The sequence below is a fragment of the Diadema antillarum genome, unplaced genomic scaffold (assembly GCF_040938485.1).
Source record: "Diadema antillarum isolate AM-2024a unplaced genomic scaffold, OU_Dant_1.0 seq00001371_RagTag, whole genome shotgun sequence".
Taxonomy (NCBI): domain Eukaryota; kingdom Metazoa; phylum Echinodermata; class Echinoidea; order Diadematoida; family Diadematidae; genus Diadema; species Diadema antillarum.
This window is the reverse complement of record NW_027272132.1, coordinates 176779-190606: the sequence shown is the minus strand read 5'-3', so window position 1 is coordinate 190606 and position 13828 is coordinate 176779. Positions and strand designations below refer to the sequence as shown.

The 13828-nt window shown below is 37.3% G+C and overlaps 1 protein-coding gene across 12 annotated transcripts in view; it reads right to left on the bottom strand.

Annotated features, from left to right (window-relative positions):
* LOC139708761 (F-BAR domain only protein 2-like) overlaps nt 1-13828 on the bottom strand; it is a 155712-nt gene that overhangs the window by 38519 nt on the left and 103365 nt on the right. For 6 of the 12 annotated variants that reach the window (XM_071620696.1, XM_071620701.1, XM_071620702.1 and 3 more), the window contains 5 exons: nt 7497-7554; nt 6812-6999; nt 6270-6288; nt 4962-5007; nt 3111-3179 (listed from right to left, as the gene is read on the bottom strand). In XM_071620696.1, coding sequence (XP_071476797.1) covers nt 3111-3179; nt 4962-5007; nt 6270-6288; nt 6812-6999; nt 7497-7554 — 380 coding nt within the window. The remainder of the gene's footprint in view (nt 1-3110; nt 3180-4961; nt 5008-6269; nt 6289-6811; nt 7000-7496; nt 7555-13828) is intronic. The other 6 variants (XM_071620699.1, XM_071620703.1, XM_071620707.1 and 3 more) reach the window with 3 other exon arrangements.

Sequence of the window (13828 nt, the reverse complement as noted above, 5' to 3'; positions counted from 1 at the left end):
GGATGGAGATCACTCATGCATTCAGTTGCTCTCACTTGTATGCATATCTGTACTACAGAAAAATGGTGCAATGTTTTGGTATGCTGTTTACCCATGAATGAGCACCAGTTGGGGGAAATCCCCTCTCTGTTGCAGAGTCCCCAACAACTTTCAACCAAAGTTCTACAGAGGGCGGTATACCAGATATGTACACCAGACATCCAATCTATTCTATTAAAAGCACCAATGATTTTTCTTTGGGAAATGAGAGTTTCCAGATCATTATCATTCTACTTTCTAGGGAACTGGTTTCTCTCTTCTTCTGAGTACAGGCAGTGTATATCTACTCATGACGATAAGTTTTGGGTGGTAAAGTGTCATGTCATGCTCACATGTGCCTTGAGTAAAAATCCACCCATTCCTACACTGACCATCAAATGAGTCAGAATGGTTAAGGGTTTGTTTTTTTTCTAAGATTGGGCGAGTCACTGAAATGTCACAGTTGCCACATCTTGTCCCTAAGTAGAAAAAAAAAGAAAACCAAAAACAAAATGGTGACTTCGATGATGTTCATATATTTAATATGCAAATTAGGTGAGGTGATGTCACGACCCTAGATTGCAGGGACATCACGACCCTAGAAGTCTCCCATTCCCTTACACACAAAAACTTTGGACAGGGCAGTCAAAGAGATATGTGACCCTGCATCACAAAACCAACAATGAGTCGCCAGACATGGATTTTTTTAGTTAAGGGCAGATTCTGAAAGAGTAGACTCTAAGCTTTAAAATCATGTATAGCTCAATTGAAAGAACTCTCCTAACCTATCTAAATACTGGAAAGAAAGCATACACTTTGGAAAAGTGTGAAAACCATGAAAAGAGGCTCTGAAGTACAGGGTCTATTCAAATGCTTTATCTTCACCAAACCGTGCTAGTTGTGCGATGAATGGGACAAAAAACAGGGTGTAAACCACCGGAGCAATAACAATGAAGAGATCATCAGATTAGGCTGAAATTAAACATGCTCTATCAACACATTCTGTCCATGATTAATGTCAACTTTAAAAGCAGTAGCCTTATCCCTTCAGAAGTTAATAGACTTGAAAGTGAAGAGTGTCCAAAGGGTTATCAAGAAATGAAAAAGGGCCTCTAAGACATACCTGACCTCACTACTCTAGAAAAAAGGGTTGTAGAAAAACTGCTGAAAATGCACTTTCCCATTCATCTTGTGATCCCAAACTTAAGAATAATGTAAAAGAAGGGTAGCTCTTACAGAAAATGTAAAAAACTAAATATTGACTTGGTTGACCCGTTTCACCTTTTATAAATCCTCACGTAAAATCAAGGGGAGCGACTTTTTGTTCATTTTGTGATGCACAGTCACATATAAATTAAATCAGAAGAAATTATGTCCTTTACATCAAATTATCATAGAGTTTGAGTGACTATTAAAGCAATTATGATTTTGTTGTTGTTGTTGCTGTGGGGAAGGGCTGCAGTTACTATATTGCTCACATAAAAAGTGATTTTTGCATTACATTTTAATATTAACTATCCAAGAGGCCACATATTGTGATCATCTTGCCTAATTTGCATAATAAGTGTAATATGACAAATATCAATGTTAATGAAAACATACAAAACTTCAAAAGTCCATAACTTCCTCATAACTTTTGGGAAAAACTTACGTTAATACCAGGTAGTTTGATTTTACTCTATTTACTACCACCAACTTGGATCAAAGAAGCGAAGTTTCACTTTAATGAGAGCAGCTGAGCGTTTGAGTGACATCCATCTATGCTGCACTGTGTTGGGACGAGCAATTTAAAGTGATGTTGCTGTTTTTAAGGACCATCAGGTTTCATCACACTTAGTCAATAATGCTTCATCAAGCAAGACAGGAACACCACACAAATGCTCTGAAATCATCTGCACTACTAACTCGGGATATCCAGGGGAACATGAATTCTACTTCAAGCAATCAAAACAAAATTAACAAAACGAGGGATAAACAAAATCAAACAAGAGTTATGATTTGTCTCTTTTATCATTATTATTATTATCATCATCACTGTGGGGGTGGGGTCAGTAACTCAATGCAGTTTCTTCAAACTCTGGTCAAAAAGTTATATCCAAAGATAAATGCTTTTAGTGAGAGCATGCTCAAAGATACGATGAGTTAGGTCACATGTCGTTGGGATGCAACTACGTCCGGTATGGGGTCAAATGGGAGATTGTTTGGGGGGGGGGGGGTAGGGGTTGGGAGACGGGAAAGAAGGGTGGGTCATTCCCACTAGTTGGCAAGGTGACAAGCACGAAGCAACCTATCGCTGTCCAATCAAAGGCCAACACAGTTTGGTATACGGGAGGCTCCCTTGGGGGGTCGTGTGCAAAACATGTACTACCTATATTCTACAGTGAGGGAAGAGATATGATAAATCGCATTACATGCACAGATATTGTGTGTACTCTACACTCATGTAATACTAAATCGCATTTTGATCTGAAATGAAACACGTTTGAAAGCTAAAGCCTCCAGCTGTAGAATTTGTATAGTATCTTTAGCTTCACTCCAGCATGTCAATTGCCTAATCTCAGAATTACTGAATTAATAGTCATTGTAGATCACTCTTGCTTCTATTTTGATTTCTAATAATCTGTGCATACTTCCGATATCTTTCAGAGCTTGGCTCCCCTGATTTAACGACACAAAGGATCAGTTTCAATTCATTCCTATATATACCAATATCTTACAAGGACTTTTAAGTCATTTCAGGATAGTACTGATGAATCAAAATATCAAAAGTATCTCCAATCGCTAACAATGCATCTGCATAATAGAATCAACAGGTTGCGGGGCAATTCTAAAGTTGCAGCTTTATGTGCAGTGCCTTTAACATCAATAACAAAATGGCAACACTGCGTGCTGACAATACACTTTAAAAAACGCAAATGCGGAGGGAGGCGATAGGTTTGTAGGGGGGAAACTAGGCTAGGGCTGGGGCTGGGGTGGGGTGGGGAAGGGTGGGGCAGGATTGAGACAGGGGCGGTGGTAATAGTGGTTAGTAGAGGAGGGGAAAAAGGGGGGTGGGGAGGGGGGCAAACAATTCCACATTCGGGGACTCAGACCTTCTCTGTAACCAGGGGTTACTATTCAGCCGGTTGTACTTTTTACAATACAGGTTGTATGTTGGAGATCTGAGAGACGAGAAAAGTATCGAGAGACAACCACATCAAGAACGAGAAGAGAGAAAGAGAGAGATGGGGGAAATCATGACATCACAATCAAACGGAGCTTAGAGGAAAAGTTGGAAAAAAACATTTTGACATTCACAAATACTTCGTAGGGGGTGACTACCGAAATGCAGTGTAGCATCTCTTTTATAATACTACTGACACACACACACACACACATACACACAGAAGATACATGAAGATAGGAAGATGAAATGTCTCAATTTTGGAATTAAAAACACTGGGGAAATCATATAAAAAATAAAGTAAAAAGGAAACAAAATACAGTAGAAGAAGTGACATAAGATACATCTGAATACGATTAAAGGCATTTCTCACTCTACACATTTTCATTTCAGGTTAATAATACACAGAAACAGTGTAAGCTTTGAGTTCTGCTGAATTAAGGATACACAACAATGACTCGATAATGCTAATTTTGTGGTTTTTGACTAGATTATTACGATCTACTGTGCTGGCAGAAGTTTTTCACCTGGCTGAGTGCTTTATGCTCAGACATTGTGTGGTTGGTTTTTTTTTCCATCTGTATTAGATTTGGAGATAGGCTCTCCTGACACTTAACACACAATGTGAATGAAACAGACACTGAAGGAATACAGCAGCATCTGGTTATACATACACACACACATACAATGTACGTGTACATTGCACGCACATGAAATCATTTACACACACACACACACACACAAGTGGGGACACCAGTGCTCACACATACATACACAAGCACATGTGCAAAGACATACAAGCACACTAAAACAAGCAAAGGCCTTTACATCCTAGCCTTTCCTTGAAATCTGCTTTATTTTGTGATTGTTCTTGCCTTTTCAGATTGGAATGAAAGCCCAGTAATTTCACATAAGACTGGGGACTTCTCTCCTTTACATAAAAATTTGGGCATCCACACCATGAATTAATGTCTTTAAAGGGATCGTAAGTTTTGGTTGAGACCTAATTTCAGGTTTCTAACATTTTTTGGTGAGATAATGAGAAACCTCTAATGAAATATGAAAGAGCATGTGATTCTATGAGGAATTCAACGTTTATTTGATGAAAATTGGTTTTGAAATGGCTGAGATATCCAAAAAAAGAGCGATTCTAATAAAGTGTGGGACCCACACTTTATTACGATCATTTTGTTTATACTTTGTTTTTAGATGTTTCAGTCATTCCAAACCCGATTTTCATCAAATAAACTTTGAATTCCTCTTAAAATGGTATGCTCTGTACTATATCATAAGTGTTTTCTTGGTTTCTCGCAAAAAGTTAAAAGCCCAATTCTTATCTCCACCAATACTGTACCATCCCTTTAACCTATTAACCTACATACCTGTAGTAATTCCTAAGATTTTGATATTCCCTACAAAATTGTTACGTGCCACAGCTTGGTTCCCAAAAGCAAATGGTTAAAGCTGAACGACTCTAATAAAAAATAGCAGCATTACATTATCAAAAAGCTGCTGCTTCAATTAATGCAATCAAAGACGTCCTCGGCTGCATTGAAATACAACTGTATGTCAATGGACAGTCAATGTTTCATCCCACGGAACAGACCACATTTGAAGGCATTTGCAAATGCAGCCACACACATACACACAGACACACACTCACACAGACACAAAGACACACAGACACACACATACACATACACACACAAGCACAAGCACAAACATCCTGTCAGACAACATGGGATATTTTGAAACAAAACAAAGACAAAGAAAACAATACCTGCTCCTGTTTAGTGCTGCCTGTCGTCTGGATTGTAATTCACCATCTACAACAAAAAGGGGGAGGGGAAATGAAGATTTCATATCAAGAGGAAAATCATATCAAATCATAGATAGTGTCCTGGCATATACTCAAATTTATGGGATGTCCACCTCTCGGCAGAGAGAAACTAACTTTACAAAGATCACCTTTTTTGCTGTAGGTTGGTAGTATTTAGATCACCATTACAGTTTACAAATGATATTTTCTCCCTTTCTATGCTAGGGACTTCGGAAAGAGTGTACAATGCTATGGGGTTTTCTGTGCCAATCGGCACTCAAGAGCACAAAAAGGATTTATAAACAAAAGATTCATCGAAACCCAACTAGTGTGATCTCACATGCCTCGACATTCATCAGTGGTGGCCCTTGTGTCTCTGGCCATACAGACCATGACAACAAAGTCATCTAAATTCTACTCTCTCTCAGTTATTACATGAAAACTGTATGAATGTCACATTTGATTTAGTTAGCTCATGATATAAACAATGAAATATGAAGTTTTAAGGCTGACTTTTCAACCCTGACCTGCATCAGAATTTGCCAGACAATAAACAAATCATTGTGACACTATGATATATCATTTCCCATATTTATGAGTTCATCAAAAGCATGAGTTATGGCATTAATACTGGAATGCCACAAAATTTGACCTGATTCATATGAGCCATCTGCCTTCTGATTCTGTCATACTTTTCACCAGGAGTTTAACCCGTTGAGGACAGGCTGATTTTGCTACAACATGCATATCCCACAGACACTTGCCCGCGTATACTTGGGACTCGTCTTCAACGGGTTAAAGAATTTTTGATATGACATTTCATAAATTGTCAATGTGACAAAAACTCTGCTGGAGTACTCGACATACAAATCATAACCAGTAATAACATAACTTTTCTTGTACACTAAAAAAAAAAAAAAATCTGTTAATAGAGTAAATCTTCTTTTTTTTTAAAAGTATACTGCTTCAAATGATATACAATGGTAAATGAAAACAACACGCAAATGAAATCATATCGACATAATCACTAGAAACATCTCTACATAGCCACTCGACATAGAATCACAAGATACCATGTGTTATAATCACGTGCTGATCTGGCTAAATTCTAGGAAGCACTGATACTTTCACCGTCTCTCGACCAAACCGAACATTAATTTCAGGTTGGGGAAAATGCCCCTTTATTGCATTTTCATTGTGGGAGGGGGTGGGACAAGGGGGAAAAATCAGTTTATGGCAGACATCTTACATGAAAAATAATATACTCACTTGACTTTTCTCTCCTCTTCTGGGGTGAAATAGAGTTACCAAAAAAGAGACACAAAACAAACACAGGAAATAAAGAAATCAGTGAGTTTAGTGGGAAAAATGACACTTCATCTTTTACAGCTTCAGACCATCTTGATGATCTGGTTAACAAATATAACAAGAATCAGTAGACTATATTCATTTATGCACAACTCAGACAATGCATTGTCCAGGCTAAAATTTCAGGACAATTAATTTAATATTGAAATCACATAAAGACATTAATCATGACAAATTTGGGATCAACATGGACTAATGATGTTATACTGACTGCAACTTTTTATTTCTACTACCAATGTTATTACCACACCCTACTCAGGAGTGTGCTAAAGTTGGCAAAATAATGAATGATTTTTAGCAGATATGCAGTTCAACCTGACCAAAGATTAAATACAAAGATTAACTAGAAAGATTTCCATAACATCCTCTATTTTAGCACAAGAAATGATAAATTATAGTGTACTGAAGATAAACATCTTCATCTAGTGTGACGTGCGTCCTACCTGTGTAGGTGATAACGTTAGACCGTCGAGGGATTTCTTAATCTCATCAACTGTGGCTGTCGTCTTGGACAGGTTTCCGTCCCGGGGCTTGATCTCCACGCGTATCCTCCGCGTGCGGTCCTCGCTGTCGGAGTCCGAGTCGGACTTCTCCGAGTCTGAGTAGAAGTGGCTGTGTCCATCAACTGGCCGTGCAGCTGTAGTCAAGGAAACTACGGAGGACGAAGATTTTTTCTTCACAATTGCGTCCTTCATAGGATGCCTTCATGAAACGTTACACTTTGTTGGGGGAATATCTATCACAGTTCTAAGAAAACTTAGTACAGCCTTTGCATTTGAAAATTATAGCTTTAAAATACAGAGATTGTAGCTACAGTGTAAGTTTAGCTACACATGTCAAGGTCTACAACGACTTAAATTATTATGGCAGTAATATTTGACATTGTTTTATTCACAAACAACAATGGCAACAGGTCTCATATGTATATACCTGTTTTCTATTTTGTCAGAATCCTTTTGATTTGGGGGTGGGGATGGAGACTTTTCCTGATGAAGTGCTTGCACTGAAATAGCAACCCTAACTAGTGGGGTTGACATCAGAGTTTGTGAAAGCTTATATAGCTCCCTGCTGTACCCTTCACTTGCATATGATTGAATTGTGCAATCCAAGCATGAGTAAAAAGGATATCTCGGTTATCTTCCGATGGCTTGATACTGTAACCCTCCTCATCCACTTGTGGCGTGCTCTGGAAAAAAAAATAACAACACAAAGAGGCACAATGATATAGATGGGTTACAGGTCCAACAAAGTAGAAGCCGTGATGTGTAGTTCGTAGAATCATTGCACTGTAATATTTTCTTTCTTTTTTATTTATTTTTCTTTGGTCACATTCAGAACAGAAACATATAAACGGCAAATATTTGCAGACTATATTTACCAACCATCATACTTCTGAATATAAAAAATCATTACTGTACATGTCCATTATGGGGTTGAGGAATGGGTTAATAAAAGGAAAAAAATATTTCTTCACAGTAACTTAAATCAGGATGTCAATACATTTGTGAAAACAAAATCTTCATGCTGAAAACTTGAAAACAAAATACAATTCTCGACACAGATATACTATACACCTCAACATTAATACATGACCATATTCATACTGCATATTCACATATTTTGGTATCCCTACATACAAATACTACTACAGTGCCATCTCTTGTTGGTGAATATAAAGCTATACACTAAACATTCAGTGGTGGTGGTTTCTTACTAAAATGGGGCTACAGTAAAACTATCTAGTCCTTGGAATCCTTTTTTTTTCCAAATCAGCAGAAACTGATCTCTCAGATATGAGTGAAAATTGATGGTTTGAAACAAATATTTGATTATGAAATTTGTAAACATGCAATATTCATCAAAGCAAACTACATATAAAACTTTATGCACTTTTCATCTTTACTACACACATTTCAAACAATCTTGACGTGATCAAATGCTGTAATAGGAATTCTTTACAATTCAATTTCAAATCCAAAATGTATCTTAACTGAAGTTGTCAGAGGAAGTGTAGAACATATCATGAAATCAATGTTATTTTTTTTAAATTCCAAATATGTAACATGCAGAAATCAAATTCCTGAGTTAAGTCACAGGATTACAGGTGTTATAATTGGCTACACACAAAATACAACAAAACAAAGTAAGCACAATAACAGACCAAGGATCCAACATAGCTTGCAGATTAGTTTTGCTTTGCTTTTTTTTTTCCTTTTCTTTTTAGTTGAATGAAATAAATATGAGAAAAAAAAAAATGAAAAGTGATAGACCACAATTCAAATGACATTTTATGGGTTTTAACCTACACACATGAATAGATAAATACACATATGAGTACTACACATACATGTGTACACATTTTGTACTTAGTATTAAAAAAAACAACAGCAGCACAACAATTCACAAACAAACAAAAAGTGAGAAGTAGGCACATATCACTGTATCACAAATGGCCACTTTTGGTTGTCACGGCTACTGCAAGAGTTTTAATAGATATGACTGCTACATGATGACACACACAAACACACACACACACACACATACACACATAAAGACATACTACCAATGACATGTATTGTGTTAGCCCATATCTGCATTCTTTTTGTTTTTTATGAAAGAAATCATGACATACCATGTAACTCACAATCTCAAACATATTGATTATTGTCAACTCTTTGTGATGAAGAAAGCTAAGAATACTACACGTTGTATGTTGATGATGATGATGATGAAATAGCATTTATATAGCACCATTCATCTGTAGAAACATTCACAGATGCCTGGTTCAGACAATGTGTCATACATCATTAAAAAAGTTGATCTAGCCCTATTACAAAATATAACAAAATATGATGACTTCCAGGCCAGAGTTGGATTACATCGGGCAATGTCATAACAGCATCGTAAAATTTTTGTGTTGGGTTCACCCTGAATGTTATCGCACTAAAATGAATGATTGTACCATGATGAAGACAGAGAAGGGTCTTTTAAAAAGAAAATATCAACATTGGAGGGAAAGGGAATCTTGGAAGAAAATTCATTTCAATTATAATATTGCAAAACTGAATCTTTGTAAACACATGGTCATACTGCATTAAGAATTCAAGGAGATACAGTTGTTGTTTTCAATTTAAAAAATCATATTGACATCTTACTAAAAAAGAAAAAGAAAAAAGACAGAGCTTTCTCATAACTTAAATAATAGTATGTAGAAATATAGACCATAATAAGACTCTATAGAAAGCTACACTGAATTTTGACTTGCAGCACATCATCTAGGTGGACTAGAAGTACAAATATATTTATAAACAATCACAATTCATCAACATCTAAATGCAATATTTTCAGGAAATTCTAGTGAGTTTGGCATTCACCTCGTGACAGCCCAATGGATCCCCCCCCCCCCCCATATAAGAATTTAGTAAAGTTTAATCAACTTATTTTGTACCTATATGCTACTGTTATACACGGTATAAAAATAACCGTCCATGACAGAGAAGTACAGTTAATGATATTCATTTTTAAATATCTAAAATATTCATGCATGTTTCATAAGGTACATGTACCTTTGTTACCAAAGTACAAACTCCAGTAATAAGTCAGTCAAGGACTCGGCAGTCTACAAACTCACAGCATGTAACACAGCAATGACATTTTCCCTAAAGGGCAATGGGCATCAAGCATAGCACGTCCCTTCACATTACAGACATCCTCTGAAGGACTGGTATAATACAGTGACCACTGCAACATCATCATCATCGTCACAGGACAAGCATGCTACCACAGGCGAGTACTGTCACACAGACCACGGAGCCACCTCCCATCAAAGGGGATTCCATGCATTGGTTCAGCTTAAAACTTGGGGCCACATATCCCAGCAACAGGGACATATCAAACACTGGGAGACCCTAATCACACTCATGTGAAGTATCATTGAAGATAAGTCACTGCAGGATCAGGCTCACCGGTAATAAAAACATGTGAGTGTATTATGTATGGAGTTACAACGGTAGACACATGGGGACACATACGTATCTCTGGAGGACCCTATTCACACTTGCACAGTAAGAGCAATTACAGTATGTGCGGGATCACTTCTTAATGAAATTGTGTGAGAATGCATAAAAGAAATACAGTGTGAATATAAACTCCATGGCATGAGCATACATTTTTTTTGTGGCAAGCACTGAGTGCTCCAACATACATTGGATTACTGACGCCTGAAATGTTTCAACATCAATTTCCACAAAGGTGAGTGAAAGGTCATCAATGTTACCATAACAACGGACACATCCATTTTCTGTGTGTCTAGATAAAGCAAAAAAAATATATATATTTTAAAAAATGTGAGCTGATCACACACGAAGTGCACAGAGGTCACAAGTGTGAAGGGGCCCATCTTAAAGGTCACATATTGTGCAAAGGTGTGAACATGTTGTGGGTGTCACACAAGAGCACTCATTCATACAAACTCTTATACAAAACATAGGTAGCGGGAAGATGCTTTTTTTACTGAACGTGGAAAACATAAAAAATCTTTTCTGGCAAATGGTAGGAATGCACTTGGCAGGGGTCACATGACCCAGACAAGCATCTCTGGCGTCACATGACATGCATCACATGATTTGGAGAAAGCAAAGCCATACAACTGGAACATGCAGTTTTTATGTCACATGACTGAGGTAAGTATCTCAGAAGTCACATGACTTATACCAAGCATATCTTGGGTCACATGACAAGGCTAAACCTCAAGTCACATAATTTTGTCAACAATAACACTTACTAGAAAGCCACGCAAAAGGGACAATCATTACGAAGGTGCATTACAGGCAGTCACATCTGTGATCAAAAATTCCAATCAAATACTATGTAAGTGTATTTCAGACAACAGAAGTACAGATATCCATAGTTACACAGGAGTTGAGGGAAATGTCTTTAATTTTGAGCTCTGTAGGGAAGGGTATCTTGAGAGATAAGAGTAGAAGTTTTGCCTTCATATTGTCAAGTTTTGCCTTCATATTGTCGAGTTTTACATATTCAGGTCTCTTTTAATTCTTTGTGTGCCATGTTTGCATGCTAGACTCAGTCAACGGCTTGCCATCTTGGCACACTTTGCCTTTTAAATTGATCAAACTGATCAATAAATCACAATATGCAAGAGTACATTAACCCATTGAGGACGAGTCCAGAGTATACTCAGGCAGGTGTCTATGGGAAATATGTGTTGTAGCAAAATCAAACCGTCCTCAATGGGTTAAAGGTGTTATAGCCATAACTTCATCATAAGATATGTAGCAAAGCTTTAATTTTCTCTGCAACAACTTTACAGCGCTGCATTTTTATCATAAACCCTTTTATAAAAAGTAACATGGCTTTCAAAGGTATATTTTCAAACGGTGCTCATGTGTTGCAGTTTCAGAATAACGTGGCACGCAAAAAAGTCAAATATTGCTATGAAATAAAAGAGATGGAAATTTGCATTTTAGGCATCACTACCAGATATTTGCATCCCAAATATATCTGTCCTACACAAAGTATAAGAAGCACTACCCATACAGTAATGGCAAGTGGTGCACATATCTGTCTTTTTTTTTCTTTTTCAATAGTCCCACTTGGCAGGAATGGATGTTGGAGTGGGGTTGGAGAAATAATATTCCTGCATAAGTATAACAGCACACACATAAAAAAAAAATACTTCTGCCAACTCCACCAACAGAGGGAGACATTCACATTTCTGGTGGGGGCCACCATTGGGCTGACCTACATTTATGTGCAGTGACTGCAGGGAAGAAAAATGGGTCCGCTCATGGGTTTGCTTAGCGTGGAACACTCTGCGTAAACAGGCCTGACAGAATGGAAGGGGTGATGGAAGGATGGATGCAAGGACCAGAGGGATGGACAGATGAATGAATGAATGAATGAATGAATGAATGAATGAATGGATGGACGGATGGATAGATGGTTGGATGCTTGAATGGATATCAGGTTGGATGCATGGATGGGTAGATAGATGGATAAATGGATATTTGGATATATGGATAGATAGACAATGGATGAATGAAAATGGATAAAAGCGGATGAACAATAGACAGAAGGGTAGTTAACAGGATAAATGGATGGAAAGAAGAGTGGATGAATAAATGGAAGGACAGATGAATGCGTGAAGGGATACATCGTAAGTAAATGAATGCATGCATAAGTGATCAGATGAATGAATTCCTCAAAGGAATATTAGGTCAATGGATAAATAGGAGGATAATTCGACATATCAATCATCAGTGAGGTGGAAATACATAACAGACAGATGGTTGGACAAGAGGAACAAGCAAAGGAGATGGATAGATTGATGAGCAGATGAATACCAGAAGAAAGGATGGATGAAACTTAAGGATTAGAACAATATTCAAAGGTGCAGGTGAACAACAAATTGATTTGATTGACAAAAGGACAGACAGATGCAAGGTGAATGGCTTAAAGGAAAGAGCCAGTTTCACATACATATGCATAAACACGTGGATAGAAAAGAAATTCAAAAGAAAAAGAACCATCATGGTACATGACAAAATACATTGTAGGTGAGTGTATTATTAATACAGAATGCCAGCACAGGCAACAAGACATTTTACATTAGTGCAGTATGCCAAAGAAAGGAGAATCAACATTAAAACAGAATAACAACAACGACATCATTTGGTGTAAAAATGAATGAAGCCATGGCCACATTTACAGTGTCCATGAAAATTGGGAAAGATATGTGCCAAAGAAATGATTCGAATGGAATTGATGATCAGAAATTTTGAACAAATGAATTAATAAGTGAATGGATGGAAGGTTGAGTTGATTTAATTAGATTGATCATTAACATAAAGTGCAACAGGTGAACACATGAATCGATTGATTAATCAATTGATTTATTGATTGATAAATGGATGGATGGATGGATGGATGGATGGATGGACAAAACAGTGGTGCGACCAAATACATTTGCACAGATAATTTGATGCACGGTTGAACACAAATGATCAGATACCAGGATATGCAATGGAGCAGAGTAAAAAGGGAAGGAAATGAAGAGGAAAGAATCAGTCAACCAGTGGAAGAAATGCCAAACAATGACTAGTATGCAATGCATTTTTTTTTTGTTTTTGTTAATGATATCCATGGAAACAAAAGTGCAACTCCATTCCACGTCCAAATTGACTTCCAGAAATTGAGCAGAATTAAACAAACGACATGGTAGAGGTTTCAATGGAATCGGACACCAGCTATGTCACAGAATTTGGAAGTTTTTACATAACAGTGACAGTCAGTTGCAACCACATGATTTCGATAAGGTGGCAATGTAAAGGGCCTCATATTCACACTAAAATGTACACAAATTTTCACAAATAGTATCCTTCGAAAGTGCCGACTTACTAGTACAGAACACCCCATAGTTCTTTAATACACATTGTCAAAAG